Source organism: Scaptodrosophila lebanonensis, unplaced genomic scaffold (assembly GCF_003285725.1).
Source record: "Scaptodrosophila lebanonensis strain 11010-0011.00,11010-0021.00 unplaced genomic scaffold, SlebRS2 tig00000089-arrow-pilon, whole genome shotgun sequence".
In the NCBI taxonomy this organism is placed as follows: domain Eukaryota; kingdom Metazoa; phylum Arthropoda; class Insecta; order Diptera; family Drosophilidae; genus Scaptodrosophila; species Scaptodrosophila lebanonensis.
In genome coordinates this window covers 2,323,933-2,343,953 of record NW_022060565.1, presented here as the reverse complement: position 1 = coordinate 2,343,953, position 20,021 = coordinate 2,323,933, and the positions used below count along the sequence as shown (strand labels likewise).

Genomic DNA, 20,021 nt, shown 5'->3' with positions numbered 1-20,021 from the left:
TTAATTAACTAAATTAATTTAATTAATTAACTAAATTAAATATAAAATATTCCATGCATGCATACATACATTTACATTTACATCAGAATCGTGCCTTATGCGTGTTTGTGTACTTGTACATATGTATGTATGTGTGCATTGGGCCTGGTTATATGGCTATAACTTTCTTTCCGATCATTCTATCATAATGAGACTTGGTATACGGTTATATAATAACTAACCTAATGTGACTACCAAATTTTAGTTCAAAATTCCAAGAATTACGGAAGTTATAGAAAATCGTTAATAGGGGGGGAGTGGGGGGGTGGATCAGAAAAAATGAACAAACTCGTCCTTTCTCGGTCTCAGGAGAATCTGTATACCAAGTTTGGTTATTCTAGCTCTTATACTTTCGGAGATCCTTGCGTTCATACAGACAGACAGACGGACAGACGGACAGACAGACGGACAGACGGACAGACGGACATGGCTATATCGACTCGGCTTGTCATGCTGATCAAGAATATATATACTTTGTGGGGTCTACCAAGCCTCCTTCTGTGTGTTCCATGTGCACTCGCACAAAACTAATATACCCTTGTACCCTTTTGGGTACAGGGTATAAATATTAGAGTAAACTAAAAGTAAGACGTCGAAGTCTTCATTTATGCTGAATAGAATTTTTCTTTTGAATACATTTCAGTAGAAAAGTTACTAGCACATGCATGAAGTTGCAAATTTGAAGTCAAACATGAAAGTTTAAGTGCGCAACAAGTTTGAAAATGTTTGGTAAAGAGCAAAAATGTCAACGCATCCTTCAAACTGGCAGTTAAGTGTCAAAATCGGCTTATGCACACATACACGTACATATGTACATACATACATATGTATACATATTTAGATGGACTAATAAACAATTCAAGAGGCGGCGGCCTGATGGCGAAGCATCGTCAATTTGAAACACATTACAAGAGTCTTTAAACTTTTGATTGGCTTAGACCTCAACTAATAAGGAAGGCGCTTAAGAAATTATGGCAAGTTGCTCCATCCGCTAAACAAATTGGCTAAAATTGTTGGCACTAAAAGTAAATGATACCCATTTGCAAGCAAGCAACGATTCGCTGACGGTCTGACTGAATGACGAACAGTCAGTCAACTTAAAACGCTTAACTCCCAACTGACGATTGTCGTCTGTGTGTCACACAGCGAGAAAGCGAGCGAGCTGCGACTTCGCAGGCAAACAACTTAAGTCGACTTGGCTTGGGGAAACTTTTTCAATAAACTGCCGCAGGACGGCCAAATCTTTTAACTAGCTCAACTCGATATAGCACAGCGTGGCAGGAGCAGCACGCAAATATTTTGTAGACGAGCGAGCGCCAATAAGTGAGAGAGTGAGGCAGTGAGAGAATGGAGGGCGACGTTGAAAGGGCAATGAAACAACTTAAGAATCACTCACAAAATATGCATAGAAATTGGGCAAGCATTTGAATTTTACATGCCAAGCGGTCTTACGATTCTCGACCATAAAAATTTCAACAACAACAAAAATACACAAAGAACAAAAAATACTACAAGTTGCCCAAACACAAATTGTAGCAAAAACTTTAGCGAACACAAATTGAGCTGAGCTGAGAAGTTTTTAAAGAGCAATAAAAACAAAAACTTGTTTGCTAAACAATATTGTACAAATGTATACTTGTGGGTGTGCGTATACTTGTTAGTGTGTGTGTCTCTGTGTGTGTGTGTGTGCGTGTGCGTGTGTAAGCACACACATTTTTGCATAATAATTTGCGCAAAATAATTTCAACATAAAACCATAGCAAGATATTACGCTTCACTTGCCGATGTTGTTCATAAAACAAATCGAGATATAATAGGTGACCCGACTGGGCTACATTGCCGAGAGGTGTAGCGCAGTCTGGTGTGTTGTTGTGTGGTTGGGCGGTACGGTAGGGGTTGGCTGGTACGGCAGCAGGCGACAAGTTGTCGTCAACGCAGACTATCAAATATTTAGGCGACAGCAGAGCAGGTCACTCAAATAGCAAAAGTTACTTCTATGAATGAATAATTGTTTATCTCTGCTTTACGAATGAGAAGGTGAGCAAATTATATATAGCATACTTTTTAGGGCCAGGGCAATAAGAGGACCAAATTGCTAGCTAGTTTCTAGTGCTGCTGCTCCTGCTGTTGTTGTTATCATAGCCGCTGCTTCTTCTTCTACATATATATAAACACACATTGGTTGTTGACTGACATTATAGCACGCACATGTGAGCGCGTGTGTTAATTTTCGTATTAAATTCATTAAAACACAAACACAAATACTAATGCAATGCCTGCAGTCTCTCTGGTAATTCTATGTGCGTGTGTGTGTGCGTTTAATGGCATATTTAGTAGCATTTTAAAGTTACCATAGTTTCCAACCTGATGTCTAGGCGGCCGCCCGTCCCCTTCACTCGTCCCATTTCGTCTACGCTAACTTCAAAGGCCACTGTAGCAATAGAAGCACTTAACGGCACTCTGGTGTCAAAACTCTTAACAGCAACCTACCAAGCAGTGGAGACACCGCATATGAAACCGAACAGCCAACCAGCCATCCAGCCAGCCACTCTGCTCGCCAGCAATTGACGCAGCAAAATCAAGACGCTCTCTCTCCGGCTGCTCGGCAAAATTTCAATGAATATGCATGATAGACTGTGTTGGGAGTTCCCTCTGCTGGCTTCCTTCCTCGCTGTCTTTTGCAACCTCTTTCCCCCTCCTCCCACTGTTAGTTATGCTCTTTGCTCTTGTGGCTGACACAAAAATGTAATAGTAATCATAATAATCGTAATAATAATGCCAGTTGACGGCTCCATTTGAGAAATGAATATATTTATGCTAGTTTCAATTGCAAATGCTTATCATTATTATTCTGAACTGGCCCATCGCAGTCCGTCCAGTCATACTGCTACTTTATAATAGAATTCTCAAGTCATGCTAAAAGTGATGGCAATTCCTATCACAAGCGCCAGTTTGTTTCTTTGCCATTGAGCGTTGCTTAGTTTCAGCAAGGCCTTTAGATATTTCATTTTATATTGCTCATACGCCGCATTGGTCGCTTGGGTTTGATTTGTAATTTTTATACAAGCGTTTGATCAGCACTCAAGAGTGATGTAGTTATGTAAATAAAAAAAATTTCGAAAAGGCTTATGTTTCAGAGAATGGTTATGGAGATTTGTATGAGTTCTAATTTATAATAATAAGAATACCCTTTCTGAATTTAATTTAGTTAGAATGGAGAAGCACAATTATTTTCTAGAGTTTTGTTTAGACGACTAAATAAAATTGCCTCCAGAATTCGGTATCTATTATTTTCGTTTATAAGGGTACACAAGTTTTAAGATTTATGTATCGGTTCCAAAACATAATTGAGTATAAGTTATAATCGGTATGTATTGACAACTTTTGTATGTATGTATATTGTGGGCCACTTTTGCATTCAATAAGTGAGGAATTCAAATTGAAATGCTAACGCGTATGTTAATCAATAAATAAAAGCAACAATAATTTTCTACTGAGTGGCGCCTCTTTGTCAACCGATTTCCAAGAATAATTTGATCTACACGTACAATAAAAACAGTTTACAAACCATGCGTATAATAATATTGTATGAAATGGGATATTAATATCATATTTATATATATTATATTGAATAACGAAACCAGTAATAAAGAAATTGCGCATTTGGAATATGAATATTAAGGTTTCCCGCTGCACAAATATTTACAAATGTTTTGTAGAATTGAAAATCAATGCGTACAAAGTCTTTCCCAAAGGCGTGACAATACCAAACGCATTTCGATCGTACATGAGTTTGGTGTCTTTAAGTAGACAACTAACTCGAGATACTAGCTTCACTTAATAACAATGGAGCCATTTATTTGGGCTCACACCCACAGGCCAGTTCATAAATGACGTTTGCTTGAACTGAGCATTAATATTTATACTTGTAATGCATGCATGCATTTCTGCCTGTGAAGGGAGAATTTACAAACGATGACACGAAATGGCTTAATACACAAATAAGACAAAGCTACATACTATATCTACATACTACATGCATACATATATACATAGTTGTATGCATGTATGACTGTTTGCATCTGCTACAATACTTGTATTTAATGTGAAGTAAAGTGTGCTAAAAAGTGCAAAAGGCATGCATATGTGTGCGTGTGTGCAAGGGGGGTGCTCGGTAATATTTGTTGTTGGTGTTGTATGCATTATTGCAGTATTTAATGCCCATACCAAAGCGTAGTTCCTTGCGTCTATAGCCCGTGCCCGAGCCCATGCCAGCATGCGATGCTCTCACCCGCAAAATGCGCGGCTGCGCCAAACGCTTCACACGCTGCCGCATCAGCGAAGCTCCAACAACAACGTCAACGTCAACGCCAGCGTCACCGTCAATTGCATTATTTAAACATTTTTGTTGCATTCCCATTTCCTTGATTTTGGTGTCAATTGTGGCGGCGACGTTGACTTTAACATTGTTGTTGGTTGCAGCAAAAGCAACAGGCGTTTGTAGTAGTTGTTGTTGTTGTTGTTGCTGCTGCTGCTGCTGGGCATGCGTTTTAGTTGTTGCCGTTGTTCTGGTTGCTGCTAAGGATTATGTTATCAATGTGGCAAGCAATTTGGGCAGCAAATTGAAAGACAGTTGAGGGAAGAAGAGAGAGAGAGGGAGAGAGAGAGATGGCATGATTTATTATCAATTTACGGGCTCATTAACCGCCAACAATTATATTGATAAGCTGTGCGATTTTCGCATTAAGAGCCCAGCACAGTAGTTATTTTTTAAGGCTGCTCTGTTTGTTGCTGCCATTCGGGGCATACTACATACATAAGTACGCGCATACTTGTACACAGATGCTGTGATGGTAATTATGTCGATGATGATACAGCAGCTAAAAAATCGAGGCACAACAACAACAATTCAATTCACACTGACAGCCGTTAAAGCCTTAATCAGAGATTATTATACATACTACATACATATATACCTGCACAGGTACACATGAGTATGTATGTGTACGACTGTTCGTATAATGCTACTTGACTTACTTTTTACACGCAGCCAGGTATACGCCGATCGCTCTCCCACCTCATTAGTAGCCAGGCATTGAAACATGGCCGCATCGTCGAGCGTCAGTTTTTTAATCACCAATGTATTATCCGCATTCAGGGCATAGCTGAAAAAAGGGAAATATATTACGTAAAATATACCAGAAATTTTACTTTACTTTGAATGGCTGTCAGATATTGGCAAACGAATTGTTTAAGCTTGAGGCTTATGAAGTATAAAATCTTATTTTTATACCCTGTACCCAAAGGTACATATATTCTTGATCAGCATGACAAGCCGAATCGATATAGCCATGTCCGTCTGTCTGTCCGTCTGTATGAACGCAAGGATCTCAGAAAGTATAAGAGCTATAATAACAAAACTTGGTATACAGATTCTCCTGAGCTCGAGAAAGGACGAGTTTGTTCATTTTTTCTGATCCACCCCCCCCCCCCCCACTCCCCCCCTATTAACGATTTTCTATAACTCCCGTAATTCTTGGAATTTTGAACTAAAATTTGGTAGTCACATTAAGTTATAATTATATATCCGTATACCAAGTTTCATTATGATAGGTTGATCGGAAATAAAGTTATAGCCACATAACCAGGCCCAATGCACACATACATACGAGTACAAAAACTCGCATAGGCACGATTCTGATGTAAATGTAAATGTATGTATGCATGTATGGAATATTTTATATTTAATTTACATAATTAGTTTAATTAATTTAGTTAATTAATTAAATTAATTTAGTCAATTAATTAAATTAATTTAGTTTATTAATTTAATTTAATTAATTAATTTAATTTCTTTTTTGTGGGGTGGTACAGGGTATTTAAGAGTTCAGCCTGCTCGACTTGAGCATTCCTTTCTTGTTTGTAGATCATGTCTTAAGGCTTTGTATGCTTGTTTGCGCGGTCGAAAAGTATTATTTTTTGAGCGATCGTTTCTATTTAGATATTGACAAAAGAAAATAATATACGTTTACGGTTTCCACCAGCATACAAAACAGTTGCTCATAATACTACACTATAATACCAATATGTAGGTTTATCAAATGAGATTAATTACACACTTTTTGTTAGACCCGTAGCTTTAAGGAGTATTATAATAACGTTCTGTTTTTGTAACAACCAAAGTACACCTAATTCTGTTTTTACACGGTCTTTTTGTAAACGATTTTGATTTAACACGGTTTGAAAATTAACAATTTCATATATATTTCTTTAGAAATAAGGAAACAATCACATATTTTTGCATATGATCGATGTGTTTTTTGTACGTTTGTTTCTGGAACCATTCTACCGTGTAAAAACAGAATTAGGTGTACACGTATAGTTAACTAGCCGTCTATCTGTCAGTCTATATGAACACAAGAATCTCCAAAAGCTAATTCTATTGCATGCTGTTAGTGCTTATTTGCCTTTATTTCAAGTTCCATTTAGATAGATCATCTCCAAATATACTCTTATACTCAATAAGCGTCGCAGCAAGTTGATGAATAAAGTCGTTTTTTATAGCCTGTTTATACCTTAAGTCAGTGGAAATAAAAGTAATTTCAAAACCAAATCTTAACCTACATATACTAAGCTAATACTTTCAGTTGAAACTCACCTGCCACTCTGAACTTGCGCATCCACCCGCTCGGCATTGCGATACCATTGCACTCGGGGTGTGGGTTCCCCGATTACATCGCAAGGCAGCGTTACCTGCGCCCCGAACTCGCCGTAAGTCTCGCCCCGCATGGGCGTAAAGAAGATGGGCGGCTCTACAATTTCCACTTGCGCCTTGGCGTTCACGGTCTTGTAGCCCCCACTGCGCAATCGCACCTGGCACTCGTATTCGCCGGCATGGGAACTGTTGACCTGCAGAAGGGTGAGGGTGCGATTCCACGGATCGTTGAGCATGTGGGATACGCCGGCATCTTTAATGGCTAGTCCATCCTTGAGCCAGAGCGTTTCTAGCTCGTGCAAGGGTCGGGCATTGGCAATGCACTGCAACTCGGCGACTGCTTCGCCGCGTCTCAGCTTCAGATTTTGTGGTCGCACAATAATTTCAGGCGCCACCTCCACGTACGGATCGCCACTCACATTCAAATGCACATACGCGCTGAGCTCATCCTTGCCCAGTTGCGTGTTAATGGCACGTGCTCGATATGCCTTCCGATCGAGTTCATCGACGCTCAATATGATCAGTTGATCGGCCGACGTAAAGGCATACTTGATGTCATAGTTTAGCTCCCCATCTTCCGTTTGCCAAGACACAGATGGTTTGGGTACAGATTCAATCGCTGGCACATCAAATATGGCTGGATGACCACTTACGACGGTCATGTGTCCTTCGGTTGTGTTCTGAAATGTGCCCATGTCTGCAAAGAAAGATCGAGGATACAGAATTATTAATTAACGGGATGATTTTTTTAATGGCTATGTTTAAAAGGATATTTTGAAGATCACTTGATCTGTCGTAAAAATGTATCAACTAACTTCCCTTTTAACCAACTCCAAGCCAAATTTCATGGTAGTCTCTTACCTAATACTATTAATTAAATTGAATCAGAACAATTTATAAAACAAAAAATCAATTGATTTAACTAATTTATTGTTTTATTTAAATTAAATTCCAAAAAATAAAATAAACTCGTCCTTTCTCGGACCTAGGAGAATCTGGATGCCAACTTTGGTTATTCTAGCTTTTATAGTTTCTGAGATCCTTGCGTTCATCCAGACGGACGGACGGACCGACGGACGGACGGACATATTTTATGGGGTCGGAGATGCTTCGTTTTGCATGTTACATACTTTGCACAAACCTAATATACCTTTTTTACCCTACGGGTACAGGGTATAAAAATTTAACCGATTTTAACTCTCTAAATACGAAAGTATTCAACAGGTTTTAAGGTCAAATACTATCTTACAAGGGGAATCATTCTTTTTATGGTAAATTTTTTACCTGAGGGATGACGATACTTGGACAAAGCACAACTTTGTAACGAAAAAGTATTTTTAAGCCTTTGTTTTGAGTTGAATTTTGTGCAGCAATAATAATGTCTTCCTTACTAATTGTATGGGACACATTCAGAGCTTAAGTCTTGGCACTCTGTTTAATTAAATCAACCCCATGCATGCCCCCAATCAAGCCTCATCATAGTGCATTATCTGGCTATGCGCATATGGTAGTATCGTATGTATGTACTACGAGTATCTGATATACATAAGTGTGTCTGTTGGCTTTTGTTATTATATTGTTGCTGGCCCGCTTTTTATGCTCTCAACTGCGCTTTAAAGGTTATTAGTTCAGTTTAAGCACATTCCAACAATTAATTAAGTGCTCAAGACGTTCCATGGCGCTCCATCAGCCAGTCAAGCAGTCAGCTAGTCAGCTAGTCAAGCAGTCATTCAGAACTGCAGCCACTCCCTAGGTTTTGAGTTCAAGTTGCCGTTGCCGTTGCTGTTGCCAGCCACCATCATCGTCGTCGTCTTCTTCTACTTATGTTGGCGTGCCCAAAAGAAGGTCATCAGTAGCGTTCAGTGGGTCGGTCGTCGATGATGACACGAGGGATGGTGTTTAGCAAAAGACTCTAGGGGTAGGGGACATGCGGTGAGCGACGGCCAGTGGGAGGTGGGCAATGGTTGACGTGCAAGCGTTGAGCACTCGATTTATTAGGTTCAAGTAGTTTGTAATGCGCACTCACACACACACACACACACACACACACATATATATATATACACACACATACACAGGCACACTGAAGTGTTTGTTGTTGTGCTTCTCGTCACACTTGCACAACTGCTATTATTCTTGTTGTTGCTGTTGTCGTTGTAATTAAGTTCGCATTACAGAAAAATTAGCAGCCACATCTATCACGGAGTCAAAGGTTGTTACGCGACAAACAACACGACGCCCCCTCCTTTTTATGTCATGTGGCATTTCTGTCCCCAGCAATTGGCGTTCTTTTCTTTCTTTTTTTGTTTTTTCTACCAGCGGGTTAAAGTTTAAATGGCTCATTGCCTGTTTATTTCTGGACTGTTGCGCTGTCGGGCCACGCAATTGTGCCTGCCCGCTATTGACTGGAAAAGGTCTTCAGTATTTCGTTGAATCAGTTTTGAGAGCTCAGTAATTAAGGAAATTGAAAAAAATAAACAAAAGTGCAATTGTTGGGGCATCTATGTGTGGCGTGGTGTCAAAGACTGAGCACATTGCAGCTATTTTGGACTTCCTTTTTTTCTTTATATTTCATTTAAATGTTCATTATTTTAAGCACAAAAAAAGAGATCGTAAAATTATTCATTTAAAGTAATGATGATTATTATTTTCTTAGAATTAACGGATTTAAATTAAATTAAGTGCAGGTGTAATGATCAATATATATATGTGGCAAATTGTGGACAGTATTGATGCAATTCTGTAACAGGGGAAAAATAAATAAATGGGAGAGTAGACTCTCTCAGCAAGTTTGATCACTTAAGGGTGAGCCCTTTGCAAAATCTAGGCGTTCAAATGGACAGACGGTAGGACATGGCGAGATCGGACTGCCTTTATTCACTTTATGGGTCTAAGATATTTCTTTCTAACTGTTGTTACACACTTTGCACAAGCCTGAAAGGTAAACAATTTTTACCCTAGATGGCTAGACGGTCTAAAAAGAAGAATGCAATTACAATATTTACAATTTACATTTAAAAAAAGTAATTTTCCAGCTAACATTTATCTGAAATATGAATGTAACTCCTTTTAACATTTAGAGATTTCGAAAAAGATTGCTAAAAATATCTGTAACACCTAAAAGGGCGTTTTTCTTAAAATGCTATGTTATTTAGGTCGATCACATTTCCGTTTTATATAATGAAACACTTTAATCAGTGTTAATTGATGATTAATACTCCTTTCCTGTGCATAAAATACAATATATTTGCTTTAATCTGAAGGATCTGGCCGTGCTTGCCGAACTAAGCATTTGTTTTTAAAATTATAGCGCGCCTGCGCAAAGTTTTGATGTTCTCCTTGTCGTAACGTCATTGCTGCCACAGTTTTCGTATTGCTGCTTTCCTGGTCCCTAGTGCGAAATCACAGGCGACATTAATTAAACTGTAATTTGGTTAAGTCAACCATTGTAAAACTTTATGCTTTCACGTTTTACTATAGAGCTTGAAATTGTGAGATCCAATTAATCATCACCGAGGACAGAAGCTTTACTATTTACTATTTTTTTAGTTGACATTTATATTTAGATCGCATAAACGTATTATGTTTTCAACAATATTCAACAATGCGCGCACAACTATTGATGTCATTTTCTAAAGGTTCTTTTTCCGCCCTAGTACAATGGACTCGTGGAATGCGTCTCATTAATTCTTTGTGTACGAAGACACTCGCCAGATGGGCGTCGTCGTTGCCAAGCGACGCTAAATGTTAGTCCTTGCGGCACTTACATCGAATCCCTATTTATACTTGGGCAAGTAATAGCACGGCGAAGAAGGAGGACGAGCGGGTAAGACTCTATTAGAGAATCTATTTCATGCAGCTCTAAGAGATAAAATCACATAAAACATGCATATAAGGACATATGTACAATGAAAAGGTGCATGTATAAATGCATGAATAATAGTTGTGTCCAATTTACAGAATAATTGTTTAAAATAGCGCTGTGACAAAAAGCGTCATCATGACCAGCACAAAATTGTCTGAAGCTTTTTCTCGTGCAATAATAATAATGACGATTCAATAATAATAAATAATAATGGTAAACGATTATTAAAGGCTTTGATCTCTAGTCTAGTAAGTAAATTTCCGGATTTTATGTAGTTGTATAAAAAATGTATGTAAATGGACATAACGTCATTAGGATTTTGTATTCAATTACGATTGTATTCGCTATATTCCTTTCATAAAACGATGTTCTATTATCAATATTGTTGTATTTAATAAAGATGTAATTCCATAGAAACTCTCTGCCTAATTGATGGACAGGATTGTTTTAATTGTGAAAAATGTTATGGTTGTATTAATTACCATGAAGCCGTGTAGGCGCCTTTTCATGATCTAGCACACTTTTATTTCATATACATATATAAGTGTTTTGCTCCGGTTTTCGCTAATTGCAAGAATTGTGAATCCGAAAGAAAGCTTAAGGTGGAATATTCTATATGAAATAAAAGTCATCGGCCAAAATATAAAACCCCCAAAAATTAGTTCTCAAATTAAAGACCTGGATTGTAGTTTCTATTGAATTTATTCTTCCGAAACACAAATCAAGTTTAAGATCGATTTAATAAAAATTCAAAATTTTTTTAGACGACCCTCTTACCATTTTGGAGTTCGAATTTTGTTACACTACTATGAAAGGAAACTTCTCAACAGTCAATCATTCAGTTAGTTTGGCAGTCAGACGGAACAAAGTGCTTTATATACATACTATATACAAGTATATGTGTACTATTTATAGATGTGCTATTTTGTGCTTGGCCTGGACCTTCATGATTCCCATAACAGTTTTCGAGACGTTCGAGCTGCAGCTATGTGAGGACGATTTAAGCGAACTTTAAGTCAACTTTGTTGCATACACGATTCAACCCAAGTGACCTCAATGGCTATGGTGGGGTGGTGGGAGGTGATATAAGCAGGCAGCTTATCGTTGCCAATATCAAGTTGGCATCGCTTCGGTTTGCTCGTTTTGTAAAGTCCGTGTCGTCCTTTATGTGTGGTGTGTGTGTGTGTGTGCAAATCAAAAGCAGTTACATGGCTCGCCAGCGATTACGTATTGCTTATAACGGTCTAAGCGTTCGCTTAATGCGCTTATGTATTTGATAAAGCCAATTTAACACACATACACACACACACACGCACACACACAGACCCACTAACCACTTCCACTTGCATATGGCAGCTTATTAGCTGCATATGCGTGCGTGTGTGTGTGCGTGGGTGCTCGTGCGTATGGATGTGGATGTGGATGCGTGAACTAGCTTACATGTGTACTTACAGGCAACAACAATATCAATTTTTTCACTGAATATGGAGCCAGCATCGTTCTTGGCAATGCACTGATAGCTGCCGGCATCCTCGCGTCTTGTGTTGTGGATGCGATAATATGGACTGGATGAGTTATCGCTAACGGGTTCGCCATCCTTGAGCCAGCGATATGTGGGCTGTGGGTAACCTGTAAGTAGAAGCAAAAACACACACATATATATAAAAATATGACATGTAAATAAAGAGTTCAAAATAAAGGAAGGAGAGACGGATAGAGAGAGAGAGAGAGAGAGAGAGAGAGTGAACGCAAAAAGAATGAAAGTTAAATATGAGCGTGCTATGCCTTGGGCTGGCTACCACATGAGCTATTGTTGCATAATGAAAATGTTTTTAAAACCAATATATCTCTCCTTCACTCATGGCAGTGTGTGCATGGCATGCAAAACGAGTCAAGTGCAAGATTAAATCTTATTCAGACAGCGAGGCAGCTCGCCTCGCATCGACCAGGGCCACCAGCCACAGTCACAGCCACAGCTATAGCGAGAGCCACAGGCTCAGAGACAGGCAAAGGCAGGAGCTGCAGCAGAATCAGCTCACACAAAAGAGGATATTATTTCTGTCAGTGTGAGCTTTTTACTATTTGTTTGAGCTTCCGTTGCATATCGAGGGACCAGCACCAGTACCAGCACCATCAGCTTCGTCCTACTCGATTTGGCACACAATTTGCAAAAAACGATCGACATTTGGGGTGGCAGGCAGTGGCAGTGGTGGAGAGATTGGTGAGTGGTGAGGGGGGTATGAGGGTAGACGCCTCAATAGACGAGACTTAAATAAACGACGTTTTTATTTCGTTAGACGTCGGCGTTTTGATTTCGATTTGTGGCCGACCAACCGAGCGACTGTGCAAAAAGTATTTAAATTAAAGTTTATTTATCTATGGCCAATGGGCAGGATTCAGGGCAGGCTAAGCAGCAGCAACAACAACAACAACAACAGCAGCAGCAATGGCAACGGCAGTGGAAACAGCGTTTGCACTTTGACGTAATGGCATTTGCAAAGTTGTTGCTGTTGAAATGAAATTGCAATTGCAATTGCTAAACAAAAATTACATGTGGTGGGGTGGGCTGATGCGGTGTGAAGGGGAGAGGGCGTGGCAGTAGCAGTGGATAACCGATGGCAGCAACTAAATGAAACTATGAATAAAATATGCGATTTACCTAACTTAGAACACCAAAATGCTAAAGCTAGAGCGAACAGGTTGAATTTATCCGCAGATGCATGCAACATTTTTTTTCCATTCCTTTTTGCTGTTGCTGCGCAAAGCCCAGACAAGCTCCAGGAAGCGCAACAGGATGCGACAGACGGCAAACGGCAGACGACTGAATTACTGACTGAATGGTGGCAGGCAGGAACAGCAGCAGCAACAGCAGCAGCAGCAGCAACTTAGGGATGGCCAAAAGGTGATGGCAGCAGTTGGTGAGTGCCTGCGGAAGAGGCTCACTTGCTGCCGCCATTAAACAGACACTCGCACACACATGCACACACATACATACACACGTCTATATATGTATGTATGTATATGTCTGTATATGCAAGCAAACAGAAAAGCAGATGGGCAGACAAGCCGACAGATAGAGAGAATTACAGACAGATAGGCAGACACAGTGGCAGTCAACGTTTGGGCCAACTGGAAGTTGCAGCTTTAGCACGATTTAAAAATATACGTAACTGATGGACATGAGCAGAGGCTGAAAGAGCTGAATGAATTGCCAAGAATGGGCAACTGTCTCATTTATTTTCGTATTCTTCGTCTTCTTCTTCTTCTTCATTTTGTACTATTTTTTGGAGAAAATGCAATTGAATTTAATACACGAAGGCGACGCGTATAACTATAGCTATATATAGTAGAGCTGCTTCAAGCAACAGCCAAATCGAATTGAGCGTGGAGAAGTGAAGCGCAGCTCGCGCAGCAAGGCAAAAGTTTCAAGTGGCAAAAGTTGTGAACGGCTAAGCAAGCTAAAAGTATATTTGAGCATTTGGGCAATGATGCTGCTATAAAATTACAATTTGGGGAATCGTAAGGCACACACACACACACACACGCACACCCTTCTGACCAGAACGAAAGCCGAATAAAAGCAAATGCACAAAAATGTACTCAGGCGATATGTGTCAGCGCAAAATCGATGTGAAAGCTCAATAAGCAGGCCAAATAGCCATTCATGTGTGTGTGTGTGTGTGTGTGTGTGTGCAGAAATGAGTTTTTAACTAAACTGACAAATCCTTTAAGCCAATAGGCCTACAAATCATTCAGGCCAGCAAAATAGTAATAGCCGTGACCAAAACAAAACAGAAAGCCTGTAATGTCGATTTGAAAAACGACAAACAACTCAAAAATAAGAACTTGACGCCCCAAAATGTATGCTACACATTTTACTCTCATCACTTTTCACATTGACACAATACAACAACAACAACAAAAAAACGCCTGTTAAAATGTTGCTCTAAGGCAACAGCAAAATGAGAAGCAGCCACTTGAGGAAGTAAGTCAGGCAGTCATTCAGTCAGTCGGATAGACAGGCAGGCAGTTATTCTGTTAAGTTTGTCAACGTCTAAGAAAGTGTAAAAATAATTGTCAAAATTTCTCCAATAGCACTCACATAAAATTTAAGCAAAATTTGTGGTTGGGTGAATTTTGTACTTTAAAGAACTTCGATTATTTGGCATTGACCATTTAAAATCTACACAAATGATAGAGGCAGTTGGAATGTGGGTGACAAAATTATATATTTTTTTAAATTCTACATTTTGTTGAGGTCTAAAGGATATCAAAAGGAAGCTAAAATAACGCAATATTTGTACATTTTAACAACTGAATAATTAAAGCAACTTAAGCAACCTTTTCTTTGCCAAGATTGTTCGCAGAATTTGAGAATTCCAACCGCCATATTAAAAAAAAAATTAATGACCATTGCTGCCGTAATTCTTGGAATTTCAATCAAATTTAAAAACTACATCTCCGGTTAGTGCGTATGTGTTCGTGTATTTCATATCAATTGTTAAGAATTGTGTAGCCATAAAAGTAATCTCTGCCCGCAGCTGTTGTTGTTGCTGCTTTGGCTGAGCTCTGTATTGCACATGCATATACACATATATACAGTATATACGATATAAATGTGTGCTTTTGAAGCTGTACATTAACATATATTTACGTGCGTACGTATAGTTTCATTTAATTGGTTTCATTTAAAAATAATTAATTCACAAAATATTTGGCATAATTTGTGTTTGTTTGTGAAAATGGGTGTTAAAGGGTATTAAAGCGGCGGGCCCCCTAGATTGTTGCATTCCATTCTAGTTATTTTCATCGGTTTGTAAATCAAATTATGTTTTTAGCTTTTGCTATTCATTTATTTGTCAGTCAACACCCTGTTTTGGGTTGAATTATTAAAAAGTAATAATAATACAAATAAAATTGACTTCGCCATATCTATTTATTATGTTTAAAAGAGCGGACGCAATTTATTGTAAATAATTCATCACATATTCAACTAAAGAATGTGCAGTTTAGCAATTCCATCTGTTTATGCTTAATTCCTTCGATTTTCCCTTAACAGTGTGGAATTCGTTGATTCGTTTTGAAAAAAAATGGATTGAAAGGTTTGATTCAATATTCATTAATTTCCAATTTAATTAAATTTGTTTTCCCATAAATTAATTTAATCATGAAATTTCATTTAATGTCCTTTTCAAATATGAGATTTGCTCACCCTTTGCAGATTTAACGAACTGCATGAATAAATGGTTTTTTGTTCAGCAGCAAATTAAATATTTAGTGATGGAATAAAGAGTCGGAAAATCCAAATGTTTAAAGTGTAAAAAGAATCAAAATACATAACTCTATGGGATTTGTCAAATGCAGGACATCTGCCTAATGCTGCACTAACTGGGCGTCAGTCATGCACCAAGCAGCCAATCAATCAGTCAATCATTTAGTCTGTCGCTCAATCACATATTGAGGCAGTCATATAATGGCAAGTGAAGTGAAAAAAGTAAGTATACACGAGTATACGGTGTGAGGAATGATGTATGTATGTATGTATTCAGTTCAGTTGCTAAGCTGAAGTGCCCGAAAATTCCGAGCAACAACAACAACTGCAAAAACAACAGCAGCAGCAGCAACGGTAACAGTCGAACTGCACTTGGCATTTGCCAGCATCCTATCAGTTGGTCAGTTAGGTTAGCAGGTTCGTTATGTTTGCTAACCGCAGGCGGCATACATTGTGTATGATTTTTGTTGGCTCTCCACTTTAAAATCCCTCTCCTCTGTTTTTTTTCACTTAATTGCATTTTTTTATATGCTACCAAGAAAATACAAGGTTTGTGGTCATGTACTATGTAGTATGTAGCATTGAAAACTTATTCGCTTTATCCTTTAGGGGCTACACAAGCAAAATATGTGAAATTCGTCTCTACCGATGGATATTTGCTTCCATACATTAGGTTTTATATTGGTTTTCGGTTTTTTTTTTTTGTTGTGTGACGTCTTCTTTGCCCGATATTTTCATACTTTCTCATACGCTCTCACTTTCTGTCTTCACCTTCGAAGGCGGAAGAGATGGGAATCTCTTGAATAAATGTGCATTTCGGAGAATGCAAAAATAAGTTATTGATGTCGTTCGATGCAAGCAAAAGGGAATTACGTAAAAAGTCCATTGTGCAGCGATTTCTTTGAACATTTTTATTTTACTGTACAATAATAGAGCTAGCATATGTTGGAAGTATCTAGAATGATTGTTCGATAGTTGAGAATATAGTTTAAAGCAGTTAGAGCTGATCTGATTTCAGCTAAGATATTGTAAAAGATATATTAATTAATTAATAGACCTTATTGCACAGCTTTTTCTTAGGCTTTCTTCTCTTTTAAGTTTAGATTATAATGGTATATTAAGTCATATCATCATTTGAATTTGTTTTTTTTAATATAAGTATATAAAATTGTAAAATATACTTTAATAGTTATAATGGAATGTATCGACAGAACTATTGTTGATTTACTAAATAAATGAATAAATAAATAAATATTGTGGATAGCCTACGCTGCTGGATAACGATTATTGTCCAGCGAAGTAGTGACAAAGATCAAAGGAAATCTATCCATAGTACTTATTGATCGCATTTAATCTAATGACGAAGCCTCATAATTCTATTAAAATTTAAACACCATTCAGAGAAAGCAACGTATTGGCTAACACTTGCTATTTTAATGCAGTTGTAAAGCTAAACACTAAAATATCAATCAGACCATCATTGACAAGCAGTGTATTATGGTGCAGGGCTCCTCAAAAGTCGACTGCGTTTAACTATCAACAACGAGTATCTGGTGTTCTGTTTTTATTTTTATTTTGTCTTGTTGTTGTATTAATATTTTCTGTTTTTACTATGCTATAAAAGGGGCGAAGCGCATTTCGAAACCTGAGCTGGGCATTTACCTCAGTTGCTGCTTCCTTTCTGTCTTGCTCTGACTCTCGCCCTATCTCCCTCTCACTTGCTGTCTTCTTCGGAGGCTCCCATCTTTTTTATCTCTACGAGTATGTAGTGTCATCGATTTTGAGTTTGGGCCAAACGGCGGCAGTCAACGTGCAAATATTTATGCGGTTTTAGTGTCCTCACGTGTAAAGTGAAACGCACACACACACACACATATGTACATATATACATATATAACGCAATACACACAAGTGGCTAGGCCATAAAATTGTTTTTATAGTTTTTTCTTTTGCCAGTTGCAAGTTTGCTTTTTATTTGCAATTTTTGTGTTCTTGTTGTTGTTCTTGCTGTTGTTGTTGTTGTTACTGTTTCTGTTGCTGCTGCTGGCGCTGTTTCTTTCAATTCCTCTTCTTATTCAGCTGCTGTTGCTTTTATTTGAGTTTAGTTTTTGGACAACTGCTGTTGTTGCTGTTACTGGTGTTGCGCCTAGTGGTATGTTATAGTTTTACTTTATTTGTTTGTCTGCGTGGCAACTCTGGCACATGTTTGCTAAATTATGCAATGCAATGCGATGCTGTTGTCGTCGCCTCCATCGCCATCTCCTTCAACACCTCTCTGTTGCCCTTAAGTCCTGCAATGAAAACAACAAGCCACAGAGCATAAAGTCTCACACACACACACACACACAGACCCCTCTCCTGTTTCTTGCACCTCTTCTTTTCTCTAGCCGACACACTTCCCTTGCACTAGGCAATTTTTGCTTATAGACGTGCGTGTCCTATTGTTGTTCTAGTTGTTGTTGTTGTTTTGTTGAGGCACTGCACTCGAATTTAAGTAAACTTTAAATATGCCTAAAAGGCTTTTGCGCTTCTTGTTTTCTAGTATCGCGTGTGCGCTACTTGCTTTGTTTTCCTAATACTACTTGCTTACTGTCGCTGTCACTGTTGTTTCTGCTTCTGTTTCTGCTCTACCAGCAACCAGCAGCACATTTCACTTTTATGCATTTCTATTGTTTACGCTTTGTCCTTGCCTCCTCAACACTTCTCAACCGCTATCTGTGTGCGCTTGTAAGTGCAAGAGTTGTGCGCGAAGCTACCATCGTAGTGGCGTCGCTTTTGGTTAAAATGCTGAAAAAAAGAAAGCAAGAAAAACCAACTTGGCGATGCATAGGAAGTGGCAACTTCTGCCAGCATGGCACATAAAGGGGACTGAAGACGAAAATTAAAATCTAGGAAACCTAAGTGTGATTCCTTGTACGAAAATATAATGAGCCATAAATCAAGAAATTAGGACAAGCCAAAAAAAAAAGAAAGACGAGTTCAAGATAAAATGTACACTCAACTATGGAATGCAGTACTGCACAAAAAATAATGGTTTCTACAGAGGATTATTCAAACAATCAGACATGGCATTCAATATACTTGTATAGTATGCACTTAGAACACAAATATGTTTCTTAGGGTTGAGATTCCTTAACAGACCTAATGCGATCAATAAGCTTCAGATGATACCTGATTCATCAAATTCATATTTTTTTAACTTCTCGGAGTTTCAAACTAGTTTTAATTGCCGACGGCTTACTTATATCGCCAAATCATTTCCCATAAACTTTGTCACTACTGGGATAGACAATAATCTTTATCCAGCAGCTTATGCTATTTCCTTTAAAATATCTTAACTGAAATCAGAAAGGCTCTAGCTGTAATCTGAAATATGTACCGACTATTATAAACATATGATAACTCTTATAATTTATACATTAAGAAATAGCATTTCAATTTATTTAATAATAAAATTTATGGTCATTTTAACTTTATTGTTTTTGTATATTTTTCCAATTTTTTTGCAATTCTATTTACTATTGTTTAAAATGATTTGCTACTTGTTGATGAACACATTATTTTATATTTTAATATTAGACTTAATAATTACATATATGAAATTATATGAAAATTATTATTATATTATTATTATGAAATTTATTTGTTTCCGTTTTTTTTTTTTTGTATATTTGTTTATATTTTTTTCCTTCTATTTTAATTAAAATAGTTCTGTGTTAACATGTAATTTAATTTACTTTAAAAATCTTTTGTTTATACTCTTCAAAAATCTCAATCAATCATTTTTTTTATAATTAAAGAAGAACATTTTAGCACTACCATAATGGCTGAACATACTGCTCAGACAGTGCTCCATTTAGGGCCAACTAATTGAATTCTTTACTGAATATGGCGATTAAAATAATTTGAGTTATGGCGCTAATTGTTTTAAAACAATGTAGTGATAAAATAATTAGCATGTAGAGGGAAATCAGTTTTCTCTGTCCGCGCGTCTTCCACAATGTGGGGTTGCCCCAAATAACTTGCTGCTTACATTCTGCTTCCCTGCTCTCTTCTAGTTTATTTACAACATTTTTATGCTGCCCGATCAATTGATAGCTTGTCATCATGTTGTCGGGAGCTGCTTGAGG

At 37.9% G+C, this 20,021-nt stretch overlaps 1 protein-coding gene across 1 annotated transcript in view; it reads right to left on the bottom strand.

Moving 5' to 3' along the window:
- Positions 1-20,021, bottom strand: part of LOC115626685 (protein sidekick) — a 123,724-nt gene that overhangs the window by 26,678 nt on the left and 77,025 nt on the right. Inside the window, exons 4-6 of the mRNA XM_030522113.1 lie at positions 12,072-12,248; positions 6,698-7,451; positions 5,077-5,204 (exon numbers count right to left, since the gene is read on the bottom strand). Of these exons, the coding sequence (XP_030377973.1) occupies positions 5,077-5,204; positions 6,698-7,451; positions 12,072-12,248 (1,059 nt within the window). The remainder of the gene's footprint in view (positions 1-5,076; positions 5,205-6,697; positions 7,452-12,071; positions 12,249-20,021) is intronic.